Source organism: Lotus japonicus, chromosome 5 (assembly GCF_012489685.1).
Source record: "Lotus japonicus ecotype B-129 chromosome 5, LjGifu_v1.2".
Taxonomy (NCBI): Eukaryota; Viridiplantae; Streptophyta; class Magnoliopsida; order Fabales; family Fabaceae; genus Lotus; species Lotus japonicus.
This window is the reverse complement of record NC_080045.1, coordinates 59173978-59195528: the sequence shown is the minus strand read 5'-3', so window position 1 is coordinate 59195528 and position 21551 is coordinate 59173978. Positions and strand designations below refer to the sequence as shown.

General features: G+C 31.4%; 3 protein-coding genes and 1 long non-coding RNA gene across 4 annotated transcripts; 3 read left to right on the top strand and 1 right to left on the bottom strand.

Annotated features, from left to right (window-relative positions):
* The first annotated feature begins 4359 nt into the window (after positions 1-4359).
* Positions 4360-4982, top strand: LOC130719885 (GDSL esterase/lipase ENOD8-like). Its single transcript, XM_057570483.1, has 2 exons — positions 4360-4636; positions 4726-4982. Exons 1-2 carry the CDS (start codon positions 4360-4362, stop codon positions 4980-4982), a joined length of 534 nt encoding a protein of 177 aa, XP_057426466.1.
* Positions 4983-7828: 2846 nt separating this feature from the next.
* Positions 7829-9655, bottom strand: LOC130718741 (uncharacterized). The gene is made up of 2 exons (XR_009012778.1): positions 9518-9655; positions 7829-8079 (listed from the first exon to the last, which is right to left on the bottom strand). It is a non-coding gene; the product is annotated as an uncharacterized LOC130718741 (long non-coding RNA).
* Positions 9656-13106: 3451 nt separating this feature from the next.
* On the top strand, positions 13107-16094 carry LOC130718272 (GDSL esterase/lipase ENOD8-like). Its single transcript, XM_057568806.1, has 5 exons — positions 13107-13542; positions 14371-14580; positions 14692-14864; positions 15291-15555; positions 15645-16094. Exons 1-5 carry the CDS (start codon positions 13275-13277, stop codon positions 15908-15910), a joined length of 1182 nt encoding a protein of 393 aa, XP_057424789.1. The 5' UTR covers positions 13107-13274; the 3' UTR covers positions 15911-16094.
* A 4453-nt stretch (positions 16095-20547) lies between these two features.
* On the top strand, positions 20548-21170 carry LOC130719884 (GDSL esterase/lipase ENOD8-like). Its single transcript, XM_057570481.1, has 2 exons — positions 20548-20824; positions 20914-21170. Exons 1-2 carry the CDS (start codon positions 20548-20550, stop codon positions 21168-21170), a joined length of 534 nt encoding a protein of 177 aa, XP_057426464.1.
* The last annotated feature ends 381 nt before the right edge of the window (positions 21171-21551 follow it).

The window sequence follows — 21551 nt, the reverse complement described above, 5'->3', positions numbered from 1 at the left end:
AAAAAAATTCCAAATCTTTCTTTTTCATCTTAATTATAGCTCTCCACAGATTTACACAAATCAGTGAAATCACCATATCTTCCATCTTCATCAACCAAACCCAGAAAATTCATCCTCCTTCCATCTTCATCAACCAAACCCAGAAACCCTAACTTTAATCTCCAGAAAATTAAACTCACAAAAAAAGATCAACCTTGCAAGTGAATACACAGGAAAGACCACCGAGCAACACATTTACATTGAACTCAATGTATACAGGACCCAACAGAGTAAAGCTCAATATATCCAAATTCATCCTTTATGAAGTGAATTCACCTTAAGTATATTCAAGTGTCTCTATCCCTCCAAAGAACCATGGGCACGCAATACTTCTCCATTCCTTGCTATTTTATTTCCTTGCTACTGGGCAAAAATTCTCCAACTTCAGGTCCATCGTTAAAACCCAATCAACAAACCTAAAACCAACCCAATCAGGAATTAAAATCCAATCAACAATGTTATGAATGAAAAGACTTCAAATCTCAGAATAAGATTTATCTAATTCCAAGACTAAGAGCCTGGATTTTGGGGCAAACCTGTACAAGAAGATGCGAAGAAGACAAATCCGCCGTCGCTCCAACCTTTGCGTCACGAAAATCTCATTTTCACCCAGATCCAGCGCCACCCAAATCAGTCACCATCGCCTGATTCTGAACCTCGACTTCCTCAGCCAAGCCCCAATCGCGGCTACACCAACCCCTCCCCGGACTGAATCACCGTGACAGAAGCTTCCTTCGCCGAGCCTTAGAGTCGTGCGCAACTCTCTGCCTGCCAACGGTTCCGCCATCTTCGTCCTCTATTTACTTTATCGACTCCACGATCTTTCTCTCCCTCTTTCCGCCGAACCCTGAGTCGAGCCTTGTTATTGGGGATGCAGATTTGGAATTTGCATGTGGGGCGAAATTTCTCTGGGTAAGCATAGGGTGGAAGGGAGATGAGAGTTTGTGTGACTCAGGGTTTGGATGGAGAAGAGGAAGAAGAAGGTTAGGTCCTGGGTTTACATCTGGCAGAGATGGAGAACTTTTGGGAGATAAGATTTTTATTAGGTCATTATTTTTAAATTAAATTAATGTTTTAAATTAGTTATTGGATTATAAATTTAAAGTTTTATTAATTATTTATGTAAGGTGCTTGTTCTGGGAATGAACATTGAAGAGAGGCATAGTACCTAGAGGTAGAGGGATTGTGCCAAGAGAGAATGAGAGTGAGAGAGAGTGCTGAATTTCAAGTGTTATTTCATCAAATGAGCCAAAAGTCCCTTACAATTGATAACTACCTCCTATTTATAGAGCTTGAGTACTACCTATTGGGCCAATTGGGCCTCCAAGATCAAGGCCCATCTGAAGTCCAGGGCCCCGCCTCAGGGCGGGATACATGCTGGGCGTTGCCCCTCTAGGGGCTCGCCCAGTCCAGTGCTTATATCACCTGCCACGTCAATTATGGAGTCCACATCAGCGAGTTCTGTTAGCTTTCTAACGGCAGATTAACGGAAGGATCAAAATTGCTCACGTTAAAAACAAGTAGGACTAAAAGCGCTCGTTTTAAACAAATGGGACGAATTTTGCACAATGATGTTACTTCAGGGATCAAATATGCAATTAAGCCTACCAAATATCTCTTGAACTTACCGCATTGAACCAGATCGATTAACTTTGATAGGACATACATCATGACAAGATCATCTTGGCTTTATGGCAAATGCTTCGGGAAAGGACATACACCATGACATGATCTCCATACAAATGCTATCAAAGACTCAATTGATTGATAATAAGCTTCCAATGTCTATTAGAGGCAATATTGAGGATATGAGATGTATTTCGCTAGTTTAGAAACAAACCAATCACTAATCACCTCCAATACTTTTAAGGATTTTTTAACTATTATAGCTGGTGTTAGTTTTTTTTTTTTTTTGATATATAAGCTATAGCTGGTATTAGTATTTCCATTAACATTCACCTACCGCATTTTCTCATTCCTTTTGCTTTCTCATTTTTTCTCTCATTTATTTTTCTCTCTATGTTGGTTTGTGCCTCTTGCACTCTTATAGAGAAAAACTTTATCAATGTAACATAGGAGAACAGATAAAAATGAATATCGAATTTCATATTTTAAAAGTAAATTTCAAAATATATATTAACAAAAAGCATTCAACCATTAACTAATTTCAGTATCTAACATGTTTATCTTATTTAAAAGATATTAGTTTGTGCTATTTTTGTATCTTTTATTTTTTTTCAACCTTAGGTTGATAATTAATTGAAATGAAAATGAAAATTAATTAATCTTGCCACAAGTCAAATATTATGTTATATATATATATATATAACTTATTAACATGATATCTAACTTTAGTATTTACATTAAAAAAATTTAGTATTTAATTTATCATTTATACATAAAAAGTAGTAATAAGTTTTATTGGTTAATTTTTAAAATTCATCAAATTATGATTAATAATTAAAATTAAAATAATAATTTTAATTTTAACATATAAGAATTTAAATTTTTTTACAATTAGTTATAAATGACAAAGTTATTTTTACTATAAACTAGATATTATACCCGTGCGTTGCACGGGTTTACTTACAATATTTTTTAACATTATATATAAATAGATAAAATTAAGAAAATTTTCAATTGTTTTATAAAAAAGTAAATTTTAAGTTGATGAATGTTGTTATTAATTATTTGTAATATATTTTTTACAAAGAAAAATTATTATTCATTAATGTACTTTAATACAAAGGTATGGGAATTTTATGGTTTAATGAATTTAATGTAATACTCAAGTCTCTTTCACCTATAAATCGAATTTTTAAAATTTTAAAATTGTGTTATCTAAATTATTTCAATAAATATTATATTTTTTTAAAGATTTTAATATTTGTGAAATGAAAAACTTCAATAAATTTTAAGTTTATGAATGTTGTTATATAATGTAGATAGTTGAATAGTTTTAATTTTGACAATACAAATTTTTTCAGTTTTTAATTTTATTGATTAATTATATATTTGATCTATTGTTTAATATATATTTTACAAAGAAAATTTGATTATTTCGTACAATGCTCTTAAAAATCATTAAGTGAAGTTGAAATATTTTAACTCAAATAATAAGTTATAATTTTAATATCATAAAATTTTATTTAGTAAATCAACAATGGTATATTCACACCTCTTTTTATACACTTCATTTCCACATATTTTTATTTTTATATCTCTTCTCTTATCATCTATAACATCTTATATTTTCCCTCTCTTACTTTTTCTTTTCTTCCTATATATCTGTCTTATCCTCCACCTTTTTCCACCTAATTTTGAGGTGTGAACAAACAATTATTCATCAAAGAAGATCAAACGGAATATTCGATTTTTTCAAATAATACACCCGCACATGATATAATTATTAGTATATACTTTAAACATACATTTTTAAATTTTAAAACAATTTTTTTAATGATTTATTAATAAATTTTATTTTTACGGTTAATTAATCTAAATTCTTAATATTGTTTGCATATAAATATATTTCTTTGTTTTATTTTAAAACTTTTTAAATTTTTTTCTCAATTTATTATCAATAATTAAGATTCTATCTATTTTTAACGAATACTTAGCCAATTATGTTTTTATAAGAAACTCAAAAGTTAATCATTAATAGTTCACACTTGAGTTTAGCATTAAATACATAAGCAAAAACTCAAGTGTGCTTTACATATATATATATAGATTTTTATTAATATAAAGGTAGTCAATTTAAATTATTAATATTATTAAAATTTCGTCCTCAAGTTATAATTAATAATTAATATTTAATTAATATTAAAAATTATTTTAAAATATGGGAAATTGAAAAGTTTAACAAATATTAATTAATATAATAAATGATAAAGTAGATGTTTTTTTTAGTTTTGTATTTAATTATAAAATGTAACAAAGGTAAAGTAATCAATGCAAAAGTTCATGTGTGCTTTACATATATATATATATATATATATATATATATATATATATATATATAGATTTCTAGTACTCATCACTTTCTCCTTCTTCTCTCTCTTCTTTTTATATCACATTATTCTTCATGTTTCTCATTTATTCTTTTCTTTTTGTATTTCTCCTGGTGTAAGTTTATTTAAAGGATGAACAAAACATTATTCTCCAAAATATTTAAAGACTTAAAAAAACATATTTATAACTTTCCAAACTTTAATTTTAGTTATTTAAGGAGTAATTAACACAATTAACTATTTAAATACTCAGCCTAAAATTTATTGTTAGTTGATTTATTAACTTATTGTTCAAAATGAATGAAACATGGTGATCAAGCTCATATATGATTTGGGGGCAAGATCATTTTGGATACACAACACAGGACCAATTGGATGTTTCCCTGCTATATTGACAAGTTTTCCTAAAGCTGAAAGAGATCGTTACGGTTGTGCAACACAATATAATGAAGTAGTAGAATATTTCAACCAGAAATTGAAGGAAGCATTAGCTCAACTCCACATAAAGCTTCCTCTCGCTGCAATTACATATGTAGATATCTACTCTTCTAAGTTAGATCTTTTTCGCAATCTTGAGAAATACGGTGAGACAAATCAAAATTATTCCAATTCATATTTTTTCAAACTTACCTAAAATGAATGTTACTAATTGAAAGCTTCATTAATATTGTAGGATTTGAGCTTCCACTAATTAATTGTTGTGGCTATGGAGGGAAATACAATTATACCCCAGGAGTAGGATGTGGTGGGCAAACAAAAAACATTGATGGTGAAGAAATTTTTGTGGGATGTGAAAGACCATCTACTAGAGTGATATTGGATGGGACACATTTTACAGAGGCTCCTAATAAGGTCGTCTTTGATCTCATATCTACCGGTGCTTTCTCAGACCCACCCATTCCCTTGAATATGTCATGCAGCAGAAATTAGATAAACTAACATTTCGGTGCTTGTTATTCTAGTAGTAATGAAAATAAAGTGTATCCTTTATGCGATTTTCTAATATTCTAAATGAAATAATAATGCAGTATCCATTTCTCGTTTGGTTCAAAATGTACATCTTGTTTGCTAGGTACATAAAATGTAGTTTGATACTATACTACCCTATAAAATGGTTTGAAGCACTCTTTGTGCTTTTGATGATAATTGCTGCAGTAAATGAACACCAACGATGTATTGTATATAGCATGTTTACCGGAGACATACCAAATATCTCTTGAACTTACCCCATTGAACCAGATCGATTAACTTTGATAAGACATACATCATGACAAGATCATCTTGGCTTTATGGCAAATGCTTCGGGAAAGGACATACACCATGACATGATCTCCATACAAATGCTATCAAAGACTCAATTGATTGATAATAAGCTTCCAATGTCTATTAGAGGCAATATTGAGGATTATGAGATGTATTTCGCTAGTTTAGAAACAAACCAATCACTTATCACCCCAATACTTTTAAGGATTTTATTACTATTATACCTGGTGTTAATTAATTTTTTTTTTTATATATAAGCTATAGCTGGTGTTAGTATTTCCATTGACATGCATTCACCTACCGCATTTTCTCATTCCTTTGCTTTCTCATTTTTTCTCTCCTTTATTTTTCTCTCTTTGTTGGTTTGTGCCTCTTGCACTCTTGTAGAGATCGAAAAACTTTATCATCAATGTAACGTAGGAGAACAAATAAAAAAGAAATTAAGAAAACATAGCAAAGTGGGAGCAGCATCTCAATTTTCTGATTATATCATGATGAATATGGAAAAAGATTCAATTTATTTATACTTTTTCTTTTGGTCAATAATTTTCATTTATACTAAAGTTAAGGGAAGCAACCCTAGAATGAAGAAGGCCATAAAAAGTAATCCAATAACAACTTATAAAAGAAAAGCACCTAGCAATGTGCAATGGCCTAGCTAGAATCTGCCGCATATAAAATTATAAATAACACCCCATACACGAAGGAAGCACTAGTTCACTTTCCTCTCTTCATTCACTCCTTGTTTATATAATTCTGGATCTCTATAATTCCTAAACATTTACTGATTGTTTATGAAATTTTTGCTATTTGTTTTTACTGTTTGAGCTATTTGATTCTCTGATTCTTATGGTGATGCAATTTGGATGAGTTTAAATTATTATGCTTATTTAATCATATCAAAACCCCCCATTTTAAACATTTAAACAAACTTACACAAAAAGAAGGGTTAATCCTCTAATTGGTCCCTGTGGTTGTGTGGCCGTCTGAAATTAGTCCCTCCCGCAAAATCTAAGTCCTCGTGTTTGAAAAAGTGTGTGTAGCAGGTCCTCGCCGGAGGGACTAATTTCCACACACTTTCCAAACACGAGGACTTAGATTTTACGGGAGGGACTAATTTCAGACGGCCACACAACCACAGGGACCAATTAGAGGATTAACCCCAAAAAGAATGATTAAAAGCTACTGATTTAGAACTAGAAGTGGGAGATCCATCTAAATAAAAAAAAATCCTGGTTATTGATGTGTTAAATTTTGATATATTTTTGTTGGTTAAAAAAAATCAGGTTCGAGTTTCAAAAAAAACTGTTGAATTTACTCTAGTAATAGGTTTAAATTATTCTAGTAAGCACCATTAATGAAGATTATTTCTTAGAATGATGTCTTTTTTGTTCATAAGTTCTTCACTTTTTTTTTTTGAAACTTATGTACTAAAAAACATTGTTCTGATGAATTATCTGCCTTAATTTTGTGGGCTTACTTAGTAATTCAACCCTATCACAATGGTTTTCTTATGTGATCAACAGGATCTTTTGATTGTGATAGATTTTAATATATATTTTTATATGTAAGGAAACAGATTGATCATGTAAAAATATGCTTGTAATAATTTAGATATTCGAGTTAACATGTATTAACACGAGAGAAAAATTTTGATGCACCGATGGTGTAAAGTTTTTTTACACCGTCAACCAATCAGATTTTAAGAATGTGTCACGTCAATTAATGAAATTAAATAAAATGAGAGATTTTCTCACATCCTTGAAATCTGAATGGTTGACGGTGTAAAAAAACTTTACACCGTCGGTGCATAGAAATTAAACTCTTAACGCAAATACACTCCGAAATGGTGTCGTTTTTGTGCATAAGTGCCTCACATGGGTTATTGAGAAATTTATGCACTAAAATCACATTATTCTAGGGTCCTGCTTGCAGATTGACCAAAAAAAAAAAGCCTATACTAGGACCCCTACAATGAACCATCACATAAATTAAAGATTTTGAACCAAATAATGTAATTGATTCCCTGCACAAAACAAAATTCAATAGATCATTCCTTTCTCGTGATATACCTCGCCACTGCCTCTTAGCACCATCCCACAAGAGGGTTTTGTCAATAGATCTTTGGACTTATACTTAGACTCTGAAATGTCTTTGGGTCAGAGTCTTTAATCCTTGATCTTGTTGTGACTCTTGAAGCACTCCCAATGACTCTTGAACATCTTTGATCAAACCATGTTCGTATGATGCGTGTAACACCCCCTTTTTCCCATTGTTTTATTTAAAAACGTTTATCAGAGTTTAAAAACATATTAAGGGAGTATTACACTTCTTCACGAAAACTCATTAAAATTAACACTGATTGTGTTTGAAAATTTATAAGTTCATATGCTTTTCAAAGAATGAATTATTCCTGCCAATGAAATTTCTAAACCAGTCAGATAATCCTAAGATGCATAAAATCACTTATTTAAATAGGTTTATCTTCCATGATATTCCAATAAAATTCATCATACTCAGAACTGAATTTCATAAGCACTTCGGCCGTCAACAGTACGACATCGCCATCATTTAGAAAATTATTCAACAACTTCCATAAGAAGAGATTATAAAATCCTCTCAACATAAATGTAAAAGTAACGTAAAATATCTAACCAGTGTTACATTACAGAGCAAGACACTTATTTTATAATAATAATAATAATAACATAAGCTAAGACTCTCCGAAGCTACTCCTCATGAGCCACATCTCTACCTCCTGTACCTGAGCGATGTCGCATAGAACATCATTCCAACAGAAGGGTAAGAACTTACATTGTATAAAATATAACATAACAAAGAGCAAGTAAACAATTCAAATCCTGCTTTATAAACTCTTCACCTTTACTTTAAAATCTGAGTGATTATAATATTTTCTCTCAAGACAGTTTCACAATTCTTATTAATGTTTCGAAAAATTATAAGCTTAAAGAAGAATAATAATTCGACTTTACCACAACAGCAAAACAATTCACCAACAAATCACCAAACACATAAAACCACTGAAAACGTGAAACTTAGTGTGTGAGACTCTAATGTATGCATGTGGTACCAATTGTTAACCTTAGCGGTATCACCGCGTCCACTCCAGACAGTTAACCACCAATGAAGTCCACTCCAGACTTCCAGAACCACGCCAGTTCTGGGACAAACCTCAGTTTTCCGATGAAAACCGACACGTTGCCTCTTGACTAAATGAAGTGTATTTCGTGCAAAAACTCATAAATTAAAACATGCAATTTTGAGACCACTCCAGCCCCAAATATATAACATATTTTCTCACCAAATTCCATAACGGAAATCACACCAAAATTGCACAAAATAACACTTCAATACAATTATCAAATCATTCACTATTCCACTGACAAAATAGCAACACAAAATCATCAAATGTCTCATATCAATTACTAGAATCAGTTTCAGAATCAATCTCAGAAATAAGCAGAAACATAGCAAACTTGCATATAATCCTGGTACTAAATGAGCAGTCCAAAAATTATGAAAATTTTACCAAACATAGCCTTATACGTTAGCTTTCATATAAAATTAGTTTCACCCAATTTGGAATTCTGTAGAGAGAGTTATGGTCTCTACAGCACAGGCTGTTAGGGTTTCTGCGAGCAGAAACAGAGTGAACTTGCAGATAATTCTGGTATTGAACCAGCAATCTAAAAATTATGATAATATTACCCAATATAACCCTATGAGTTAGCTTTCATACAAAATTGGTTTCACTCAATTCGGAATTCTGTAGAGAGAGTTATGCTCTCTATAACACAGGCTGCTAGGGTGTCTGCGGGCAGAAACAGAATAAACTTGCAAATGATTCTGGTATTGAACCAGCAATCGAAAAATTATGAAAATATTACCCAACATAGCCCTATGAGTTAGCTTTCATACAAAATTGGTTTCACTCAATTTAGAATTCTGTAGAGAGAGTTATGCTCTCTACAACACAGACTGTTAGGGTATCTGCGGGCAAAACATAACAGAACCCAATTTTCCCCGGAACCTCAATTTCGCTCAAAATCAATTTTTCTCACCACATGTTAACACTCAACACAGTCTCTCAGTTCTGAATTTTCAAAAAAGATGAGGGTTCCTTCATGTTAAACTCAACCTCTGTTATTCTACAATTATACAAGATAAATTCAAACCCTTACCTCTTGAAGATCAAATTCTAGGTTTTTTCTTCTCTTTTCTCCCCTTCTCTCTTTCACGCTTCTTTTCTTCTCCTCTGCTAACTTCTCCAATTCTCAAATTCTGATTTCTCTCTTTCTAATTCACTCATATCCCTTAAATAGTCATACTAATGGCCCCACTCTCAATTACTCACACAAAAACCTAACAAACTTATTTATCTAAATCTTATTCTATATCACATGAGATTTAAATTATAATCACATAATTCATCAAATTACCATATAGCATAATAATAATTAAGATAAAATAATAAATAACCTAATAACGAAAAGTGGGGTGTTACAATGCGAGTCTAGTTATGTCAAATACAATAAATATGTGATAAAATTTAGGTTTAAATACTCTGAAGGTCTCTGGAATTGTACCCCGTACGAAAAAAAAAAGTCACTAAATTTTTTTTTGATTCCGGGTGCCTGATTTTTTTTAATCAAAATAGGTCCCTATGCGTGTTTAAAGCTTAGATGACTCTATTTTTGCATAGTCATTGTTTCCACGTGACCTTTAATATTATTTTTAATTACACATGGATTAATAAAACGAAATTAAACATTTTAATTTTAAATTTAATCCCTAACTCTAATTATCCCTAATCCCTAAGAAATCAAATCAGATCATCTTCAATCCAATTCCTCAGGTCCACATTCTCCTGCAGATTTGTTTGCTTCAGCAACCTCCGACTGTCGGCCACCACAGCAACCCACCCCACCCCCACCCCAGAAACCAGAAACCCACTCACCCTCCAACACGCAAACAGAGACACAGAGTCAGAGACCACCATCGTATATATTAGCCATCGCATCCTGAACTTCACCACCGTCAAATCCAGCACCTCGGAGATGGAGTTTGCCACGGTCATTGTGAAACCATCCCCTCCAACCACACTAAAGCCACCCCCAACGACCAAATCCTCCACCCAAAGCCACCCATCCAAAAACCCATATCCAAAATCGCATGAATTCAATAGCAAAACCCAGATCCAAAATTGTATGGCTTCATCAGCAAAACCCAAATTCTAAATAAATCTCTGGTACAAAATACAAATCTTTAAATATGTCAACGTTGAAGCTTTTTTGTGCTTTGAGCCTCATCCTCTCATGTTGACAGAACATGAAATATGGCTCTCATGGTGGCACCCAGAAAGAAAAATTGGAAGAAAAAGAAGAGGGGAAGATAGAACCTAGAAGGAATGGGAACAGAACAGTGAGGTACTATCAACGTTGATAGAATCGCGGATCTATGAGGAGAGTGTTTTCCAGCTCTTATTTTTCGGGCGGTGGCAAGGTGGGCAGCACGATAGTAGTTGCAGGAGAAAGAAAGATGAAAGCAGAGAGACAAGGGATGATGGAAGGAGAAAGTTGGAATTTTTTTGAGAAAGGAAGCGTATTTTTGACTTATCAATATGCAAGTGGTTTAATAAGCCATGTGTAATTAAAAATAATAATAAAGAGCACGTGAAAACAATGACTATGCAAAAATAGAGTCACCTAAGCTTTAAATACGCGTAGGGACCTATTTTGATTAAAAAAAAATTCAGGGACCCAGAATCGGGAAAAAAAATTTAGGAATTTATTTTCGTACGGGGTACAATTCCAGAGTATTTAAGCCTAAAATTTAAGATTCATGAGTGGACGATAATCATTTTCATACGAGTGGTTTTTCTTCTTCTTTAAGATGATCAGTATGATCCCGACTTTGATATATCCATACTTGTAAAAGTATCTTAATTAATTGTTTGGTAATTAAATTACCCTTAATCATGAGATACTCTTTTTGGTTATTCCTAAAACTAAGATTATATTTAAATGTTTTTGAGATACTCTTTTAGGCATCAGATTATATATTTAAATTTCATTCTGTGGGATGGTGGAGGGTTTATTTTGTTCAGATCAGGGTGTTCTTTGGGCATTTCGAGTTATGATCAGTTTGTACCTGATTTTGCCTTGAGTTGCTATTGGCTCAAGCTTCTTTTTTAATAATTTACATTTCATTTTCAAAAAAAAAATTAATTTCATTCTTATTTTTAAATATTTTATTATATGAAAAAATATAATACAATGAAATGAATTAAGATTATAAGTTTTTTTTATCAATATTAAGTTAATCAACTATGCTTCTATTTTTCATATTAGCTCAAGAGGTATGCGATAGGGGTACATGATTATTGGGGAGAGAAAGATCCGAAAATCAATCCCTTTTTAATAATTTACATTTCATTTTCAAAAAAAAAATTTAATTTCATTCTTATTTTTAAATATTTTATTATATGAAAAAATATAATACAATGAAATGAATTTAGATTATAAGTTTTTTTTATCAATATTAAGTTAATAAAATATGCTTCTATTTTTCATATTAGCTCAAGAGGTATGCGATAGGGGTACATGATTATTGGGGAGAGAAAGATCCGAAAATCAATCCCTGGAGGACATAATTTATCTTTCTGATGTACCAGTAAAAATTAACAGTGTTCATGAAATTTAATTAGGAAATTTTTTAAAATGAAAAACAGAAAAAGTAGTCATTGTTTTTTTTTTGTACATCGGAAAAATAAATTGCACCAACAGGAATTGATCTCTGGACCCCCCTACCTAACTCATATGTCCCTAGTACCACTTGAACTATCCTAGGGGGCAAAAAGTAGCCATTGTTAGCTATAAAGGTAAAAAAATAATTAAAATAGAAATCATAAAAGGAGATAAAAATAAGTATAAGTTTTAAAATACGGTTTCAAAAAACACTACAAGTTTTTTCTTAAATTCACTACCTAAAATATTGAGAAATTAGATCTTTTTCACAATCCTGACAAATACGATGAGACAAATCAAAATTATTTCAATTCATATTCTCAAATTACCTAAAATGAATGTTACTAATTGAAAGCTTCATTAATATTATAGGATTTGAGCTTCCACTAATCAATTGTTGTGGCTATGGAGGGAAATTCAATTATACCCAAGAAGTAGCATATGGGCAAACAATAAACGTAGATGGTGAATAAATTTTTGTGGTCTCATGTGAAAGACGTACCATCTACTAGAGTGACATGGGATGGGACACATCATACATAGGCTGCTAATAAGGTCATTTTTTTTATCTCATATCTACCGGAACTTTCTCAGACCCGCCAATTCCCTTAAATATGTCATGTAGCGGAAATTTCATATGAACTTCGGTGCTTGTCATTCTAGCTAGTAGTAATGAAAATAAAGTGTATACTCTATGCGATTTCTTAATATTCTAAATTAAACAATAATAGTATCCATTTCTCGTTTGGTTAATAATGTACATCTTGTTTGCTGGGTACACAAAATGTGGTTTGGTACTATATTTTTCTGTGAAATGGTTTGAAAGATTCTGTGTGCTTTGATGATAATTAATGCAGTAAATGAACATCAACGACGAATTTTGTATGGCATGTTTATAGGAGCCATACCAAATAGCCAGCTTGAGAACCTTTTTTTTTTATAAGCGCCAGAACATAACTTTCTAAAGTGAGTAAAATAATAGACCCCCCTCTAAATAAATCTAAAACAGAAAACAGAATAAAAACCGCCCAATCCAATCTTTGTTGTTTCTCTTCTTCCCACGCTGTCATAACCTCCCATGGTCTAATTTAATGTCCAAATAAGCCAGCTTATGTGTGTCATGCCTTTATATATAAAGGAACAATTCCAATCCTTTGTGATTAATTAGCAGAACATCATATTCATTCATTGCATGTCCCTAATGCTAATGGAGTTTCTAAGTAGTCAGATCTTTTTTTGTGTGCTTCTTTTTACAACATTTATGAACCCCCCTGCTGTAGTATTTTCCAATCCTACCAAAGCTTGCGATTTTCCTGCCATTTTTAACTTCGGTGACTCAAACTCGGATACCGGAGGCCTGGCTGCGGCTTTTCTACAGCCAGGACCACCACATGGAGATACATATTTTGGAAGACCTGCTGGAAGATTCTCTGATGGCCGAGTCATCCTTGATTTCATAGGTAACATGCATGCATTTGTACATTGCTTTTCTAGCTATTTCCTTTATGATTTAAAAAATCAGAAGAAAAGGTTGTGGGCAATTTGGTGTATTGTTGCTTGGTCTATTTGGGTACTGCGCAATAATATAGTGTTTAGAGAAGGAACATTGGAGGTTGTAAACTTGCTGGAACTATCCCAATGGAGGGCTTGGAGTTGGATTTCGTCAAAGGCAAGGAGGTTTAAAAGCTCAATGTATGAATGGTTGTCAAACCCTTGTGCTTGCATTGTACAAATCTGATTATGTTGTGTTTTGTTAGCTGGCTAGCTTAGTACTTGATGGAAGGTAGTGCTTTGGAAGGTGCTTAGGATGGATTTCAATCTGATGAGTAATGAAAGGAGCAATGAATCCTTTAAAGGACGGATGAATAGGCTTTGGAAAAGATATTTTTGTATGCTTTTTTCTTTTCTCTTATGCTTGCTTTCTGCCTATTTGAAAGTATTCTTTTGTTCTATTTCTATTTTGTATCACTTTCCCTCTTTATCTGATATATTGTTCTCGGGTTATAACACCCTTTGTGCTAGCAATGAATGAATTTTTTAGTATATTAAAAACAAAATTAGACTAATGACAAGCAGACACATTGTTCTGACATATCATTTAGAGGCGGTTGTTAACAGCCACTAATTTTAGTCGTTGTTTAATATCGTCGTTAAATGATATGTTAGAAGGATGTTGTGAAATTTTGTAAGTCCATGAAATGCTCGTTTTCTTTTGATTTCTAATCCTCTAGCTTCTTCTTTGTTAAAACTTGCAATTTACTAAATCTAACTTTGATTCATAATTACAGCACAAAATTTTAGTCTTCCATATCTCAGTGCGTATCTTAACTCTTTGGGTGCCAACTACTCTTACGGTGCGAGCTTTGCAACATTAGCATCAACAATTAGACTCCCGACAAGTGTTATGCCTAATGGTAGATCTAGTCCTTTCTTCCTTGAACTTCAGTACGTTCAATTCCAACAGTTCAAATCCAGATCACAATTCATAAGAGAACAAGGTTAGTACTTAAGAATTTATATTCATTGATCTCTTTTAAAGCCGGCAATTTTAAGCTTCATTAATAACAAGAATTTGCATGTTTTAATTTTATTTTAATTTCCGTCCTTAGGTGGCTTGTTTGCAACATTGATGCCCAAAGAAGAATATTTTTCTAGAGCTTTATACACAGTTGATATTGGCCAAAATGATATTACTGTTGGTTTTTATGACGACAACATAACTATGCAAGATGTCCATCATTCTGTACCGGATATAATCAAGACTTTGGTAGAGAATGTCAAGGTAGTTCAACACTCTTTTAATATATTTATGAATCAAAAGCAAATTAGTCCTTTTAAAATGGAGTATTGACTCATCCACACTTTACTTTTTTCTTACATGTCATTTCAAGTACTCATCATTGTCTCCTTCTTTTTATATCACATTATTCTTCATGTTTCTCATTTATTCTTTTCTTGTTGTGTTTCTCCTGGTGTAAGTTTATTTAAAGATGAACAAAACATTATTCTCCAAAATATTTAAAGACTTAAAAAAACATATTTCTATTTTCCAATGTATAAAAAAAACATATTTCTAATTTTCGAATCTTTAATTTTAGTTATTTAAGGAGTAATTAACACAATTAACTATTTAAATACTCAGCCTAAAATTTATTGTTAGTTGATTTATTAACTTATCGTTCTAAATGAATGAAACATGGTGATCAAGCTCCTATATGATTTGGGGGCTAGATCATTTTGGATACACAACACAGGACCAATTGGATGTCTCCCTGATATATTGACAAGATTTCCTAAAGCTGAAAGAGATCGTTATGGTTGTGCAACACAATATAATGAAGTAGCAGAATATTTCAACCAAAATTTGAAGGAAGCATTAGCGCAACTCCGCGGAAAGCTTCCTCTCGCTGCAATTACATATGTAGATATCTACTCTCCTAAGTTAGATCTTTTTCGCAATCCTGAGAAATACGGTGAGACAAATCAAAATCATTCCAATTCATATTTTTTCAAACTTACCTAAGATGAATATTACGAATTGAAAGCTTCATTAATATTGTAGGATTTGAGCTTCCACTAATCAATTGTTGTGGCTATGGAGGGAAATACAATTATTCCCCAGGAGGATGTGGTGGGAAAACAAAAAACGAAGCTGGTAAAGAAATTTTTGTGGGCTCATGTGAAAGACCATCTACTAAAGTGATATGGGATGGGACACATTATACAGAGGCTGCTAATAAGGTCGTCTTTGATCTTATATCTACCGGAAATTTCTCGGACCCACCCATTCCCTTGAATATGTCATGCAACAGAAATTACATAAAATAACATTTCGGTGCTTGTTATTCTACTAGTAATGAAAATAAAGTGTATCCTTTATGGCTTTATGCGATTTTCTAATATTCTATATGAAACAATAATATAGTATCCATTTCTCCTTTGGTTAGAAATGTACATCTTGTTTGTCGGGTACATAAAATGTAGTTTGGTACTATACTTTCCTATAAATGGTTTGAAGCTCTTTGTGCTTTTGATGAAATTGCTGCAGTAAATGAACATCACGATGTATTGTATATAGCATGTTTACCGGAGACATACCAAATAGGCTTAATTGCACATTTGGTTCCTGAAGTAATACCATTGTGCAAAACTCATCTCATATGTTTAAACCGAGCGATTTTAGTCCTACTTGTTTTTAACGTGAGCGATTTTGATCTTTCTGTTAATCTCCGTTAGAAAGCTAACAGAACCCGTTGATGTGGACTCATTAATTGATGTGGCAGGCCACATCAGCACGCCACTTGGATAATTGTTAAATAAAAAAGGGTTAATTACACAAAAAAATAGAATAAAGGGTTAACTACAGACTAAAATATAATTAAAAAACAAAAAATTTTAAAGAAAAAAAATTCCAAATCTTTCTTTTTCATCTTAATTATAGCTCTCCACAGATTTACACAAATCAGTGAAATCACCATATCTTCCATCTTCATCAACCAAACCCAGAAAATTCATCCTCCTTCCATCTTCATCAACCAAACCCAGAAACCCTAACTTTAATCTCCAGAAAATTAAACTCACAAAAAAGATCAACCTTGCAAGTGAATACACAGGAAAGACCACCGAGCAACACATTTACATTGAACTCAATGTATACAGGACCCAACAGAGTAAAGCTCAATATATCCAAATTCATCATTTATGAAGTGAATTCACCTTAAGTATATTCAAGTGTCTCTATCCCTCCAAAGAACCATGGGCACGCAATACTTCTCCATTCCTTGCTATTTTATTTCCTTGCTACTGGGCAAAATTCTCCAACTTCAGGTCCATCGTTAAAACCCAATCAACAAACCTAAAACCAACCCAATCAGGAATTAAAATCCAATCAACAATGTTATGAATGAAAAGACTTCAAATCTCAGAATAAGATTTATCTAATTCCAAGACTAAGAGCCTGGATTTTGGGGCAAACCTGTACAAGAAGATGCGAAGAAGACAAATCCGCCGTCGCTCCAACCTTTGCGTCACGAAAATCTCATTTTCACCCAGATCCAGCGCCACCCAAATCAGTCACCATCGCCTGATTCTGAACCTCGACTTCCTCAGCCAAGCCCAATCGCGGCTACACCAACCCCTCCCCGGACTGAATCACCGTGACAGAAGCTTCCTTCGCCGAGCCTTAGAGTCGTGCGCAACTCTCTGCCTGCCAACGGTTCCGCCATCTTCGTCCTCTATTTACTTTATCGACTCCACGATCTTTCTCTCCCTCTTTCCGCCGAACCCTGAGTCGAGCCTTGTTATTGGGGATGCAGATTTGGAATTTGCATGTGGGGCGAAATTTCTCTGGGTAAGCATAGGGTGGAAGGGAGATGAGAGTTTGTGTGACTCAGGGTTTGGATGGAGAAGAGGAAGAAGAAGGTTAGGTCCTGGGTTTACATCTGGCAGAGATGGAGAACTTTTGGGAGATAAGATTTTTATTAGGTCATTATTTTTAAATTAAATTAATGTTTTAAATTAGTTATTGGATTATAAATTTAAAGTTTTATTAATTATTTATGTAAGGTGCTTATATCACCTGCCACGTCAATTATGGAGTCCACATCAGCGAGTTCTGTTAGCTTTCTAACGGCAGATTAACGGAAGGATCAAAATTGCTCACGTTAAAAACAAGTAGGACTAAAAGCGCTCGTTTTAAACAAATGGGACGAATTTTGCACAATGATGTTACTTCAGGGATCAAATATGCAATTAAGCCTACCAAATATCTCTTGAACTTACCGCATTGAACCAGATCGATTAACTTTGATAGGACATACATCATGACAAGATCATCTTGGCTTTATGGCAAATGCTTCGGGAAAGGACATACACCATGACATGATCTCCATACAAATGCTATCAAAGACTCAATTGATTGATAATAAGCTTCCAATGTCTATTAGAGGCAATATTGAGGATATGAGATGTATTTCGCTAGTTTAGAAACAAACCAATCACTAATCACCTCCAATACTTTTAAGGATTTTTTAACTATTATAGCTGGTGTTAGTTTTTTTTTTTTTTGATATATAAGCTATAGCTGGTATTAGTATTTCCATTAACATTCACCTACCGCATTTTCTCATTCCTTTTGCTTTCTCATTTTTTCTCTCATTTATTTTTCTCTCTATGTTGGTTTGTGCCTCTTGCACTCTTATAGAGAAAAACTTTATCAATGTAACATAGGAGAACAGATAAAAATGAATATCGAATTTCATATTTTAAAAGTAAATTTCAAAATATATATTAACAAAAAGCATTCAACCATTAACTAATTTCAGTATCTAACATGTTTATCTTATTTAAAAGATATTAGTTTGTGCTATTTTTGTATCTTTTATTTTTTTCAACCTTAGGTTGATAATTAATTGAAATGAAAATGAAAATTAATTAATCTTGCCACAAGTCAAATATTATGTTATATATATATATATAACTTATTAACATGATATCTAACTTTAGTATTTACATTAAAAAAAATTTAGTATTTAATTTATCATTTATACATAAAAAGTAGTAATAAGTTTTATTGGTTAATTTTTAAAATTCATCAAATTATGATTAATAATTAAAATTAAAATAATAATTTTAATTTTAACATATAAGAATTTAAATTTTTTTACAATTAGTTATAAATGACAAAGTTATTTTTACTATAAACTAGATATTATACCCGTGCGTTGCACGGGTTTACTTACAATATTTTTTAACATTATATATAAATAGATAAAATTAAGAAAATTTTCAATTGTTTTATAAAAAAGTAAATTTTAAGTTGATGAATGTTGTTATTAATTATTTGTAATATATTTTTTACAAAGAAAAATTATTATTCATTAATGTACTTTAATACAAAGGTATGAGAATTTTATGGTTTAATGAATTTAATGTAATACTCAAGTCTCTTTCACCTATAAATCGAATTTTTAAAATTTTAAAATTGTGTTATCTAAATTATTTCAATAAATATTATATTTTTTTAAAGATTTTAATATTTGTGAAATGAAAAACTTCAATAAATTTTAAGTTTATGAATGTTGTTATATAATGTAGATAGTTGAATAGTTTTAATTTTGACAATACAAATTTTTTCAGTTTTTAATTTTATTGATTAATTATATATTTGATCTATTGTTTAATATATATTTTACAAAGAAAATTTGATTATTTCGTACAATGCTCTTAAAAATCATTAAGTGAAGTTGAAATATTTTAACTCAAATAATAAGTTATAATTTTAATATCATAAAATTTTATTTAGTAAATCAACAATGGTATATTCACACCTCTTTTTATACACTTCATTTCCACATATTTTTATTTTTATATCTCTTCTCTTATCATCTATAACATCTTATATTTTCCCTCTCTTACTTTTTCTTTTCTTCCTATATATCTGTCTTATCCTCCACCTTTTTCCACCTAATTTTGAGGTGTGAACAAACAATTATTCATCAAAGAAGATCAAACGGAATATTCGATTTTTTCAAATAATACACCCGCACATGATATAATTATTAGTATATACTTTAAACATACATTTTTAAATTTTAAAACAATTTTTTTAATGATTTATTAATAAATTTTATTTTTACGGTTAATTAATCTAAATTCTTAATATTGTTTGCATATAAATATATTTCTTTGTTTTATTTTAAAACTTTTTAAATTTTTTTCTCAATTTATTATCAATAATTAAGATTCTATCTATTTTTAACGAATACTTAGCCAATTATGTTTTTATAAGAAACTCAAAAGTTAATCATTAATAGTTCACACTTGAGTTTAGCATTAAATACATAAGCAAAAACTCAAGTGTGCTTTACATATATATATATAGATTTTTATTAATATAAAGGTAGTCAATTTAAATTATTAATATTATTAAAATTTCGTCCTCAAGTTATAATTAATAATTAATATTTAATTAATATTAAAAATTATTTTAAAATATGGGAAATTGAAAAGTTTAACAAATATTAATTAATATAATAAATGATAAAGTAGATGTTTTTTTAGTTTTGTATTTAATTATAAAATGTAACAAAGGTAAAGTAATCAATGCAAAAGTTCAAGTGTGCTTTACATATATATATATATATATATATATATATATATATATATATAGATTTCTAGTACTCATCACTTTCTCCTTCTTCTCTCTCTTCTTTTTATATCACATTATTCTTCATGTTTCTCATTTATTCTTTTCTTTTTGTATTTCTCCTGGTGTAAGTTTATTTAAAGGATGAACAAAACATTATTCTCCAAAATATTTAAAGACTTAAAAAAAAATATTTATAACTTTCCAAACTTTAATTTTAGTTATTTAAGGAGTAATTAACACAATTAACTATTTAAATACTCAGCCTAAAATTTATTGTTAGTTGATTTATTAACTTATTGTTCAAAATGAATGAAACATGGTGATCAAGCTCATATATGATTTGGGGGCAAGATCATTTTGGATACACAACACAGGACCAATTGGATGTTTCCCTGCTATATTGACAAGTTTTCCTAAAGCTGAAAGAGATCGTTACGGTTGTGCAACACAATATAATGAAGTAGTAGAATATTTCAACCAGAAATTGAAGGAAGCATTAGCTCAACTCCACATAAAGCTTCCTCTCGCTGCAATTACATATGTAGATATCTACTCTTCTAAGTTAGATCTTTTTCGCAATCTTGAGAAATACGGTGAGACAAATCAAAATTATTCCAATTCATATTTTTTCAAACTTACCTAAAATGAATGTTACTAATTGAAAGCTTCATTAATATTGTAGGATTTGAGCTTCCACTAATTAATTGTTGTGGCTATGGAGGGAAATACAATTATACCCCAGGAGTAGGATGTGGTGGGCAAACAAAAAACATTGATGGTGAAGAAATTTTTGTGGGATGTGAAAGACCATCTACTAGAGTGATATTGGATGGGACACATTTTACAGAGGCTCCTAATAAGGTCGTCTTTGATCTCATATCTACCGGTGCTTTCTCAGACCCACCCATTCCCTTGAATATGTCATGCAGCAGAAATTAGATAAACTAACATTTCGGTGCTTGTTATTCTAGTAGTAATGAAAATAAAGTGTATCCTTTATGCGATTTTCTAATATTCTAAATGAAATAATAATGCAGTATCCATTTCTCGTTTGGTTCAAAATGTACATCTTGTTTGCTAGGTACATAAAATGTAGTTTGATACTATACTACCCTATAAAATGGTTTGAAGCACTCTTTGTGCTTTTGATGATAATTGCTGCAGTAAATGAACACCAACGATGTATTGTATATAGCATGTTTACCGGAGACATACCAAATATCTCTTGAACTTACCCCATTGAACCAGATCGATTAACTTTGATAAGACATACATCATGACAAGATCATCTTGGCTTTATGGCAAATGCTTCGGGAAAGG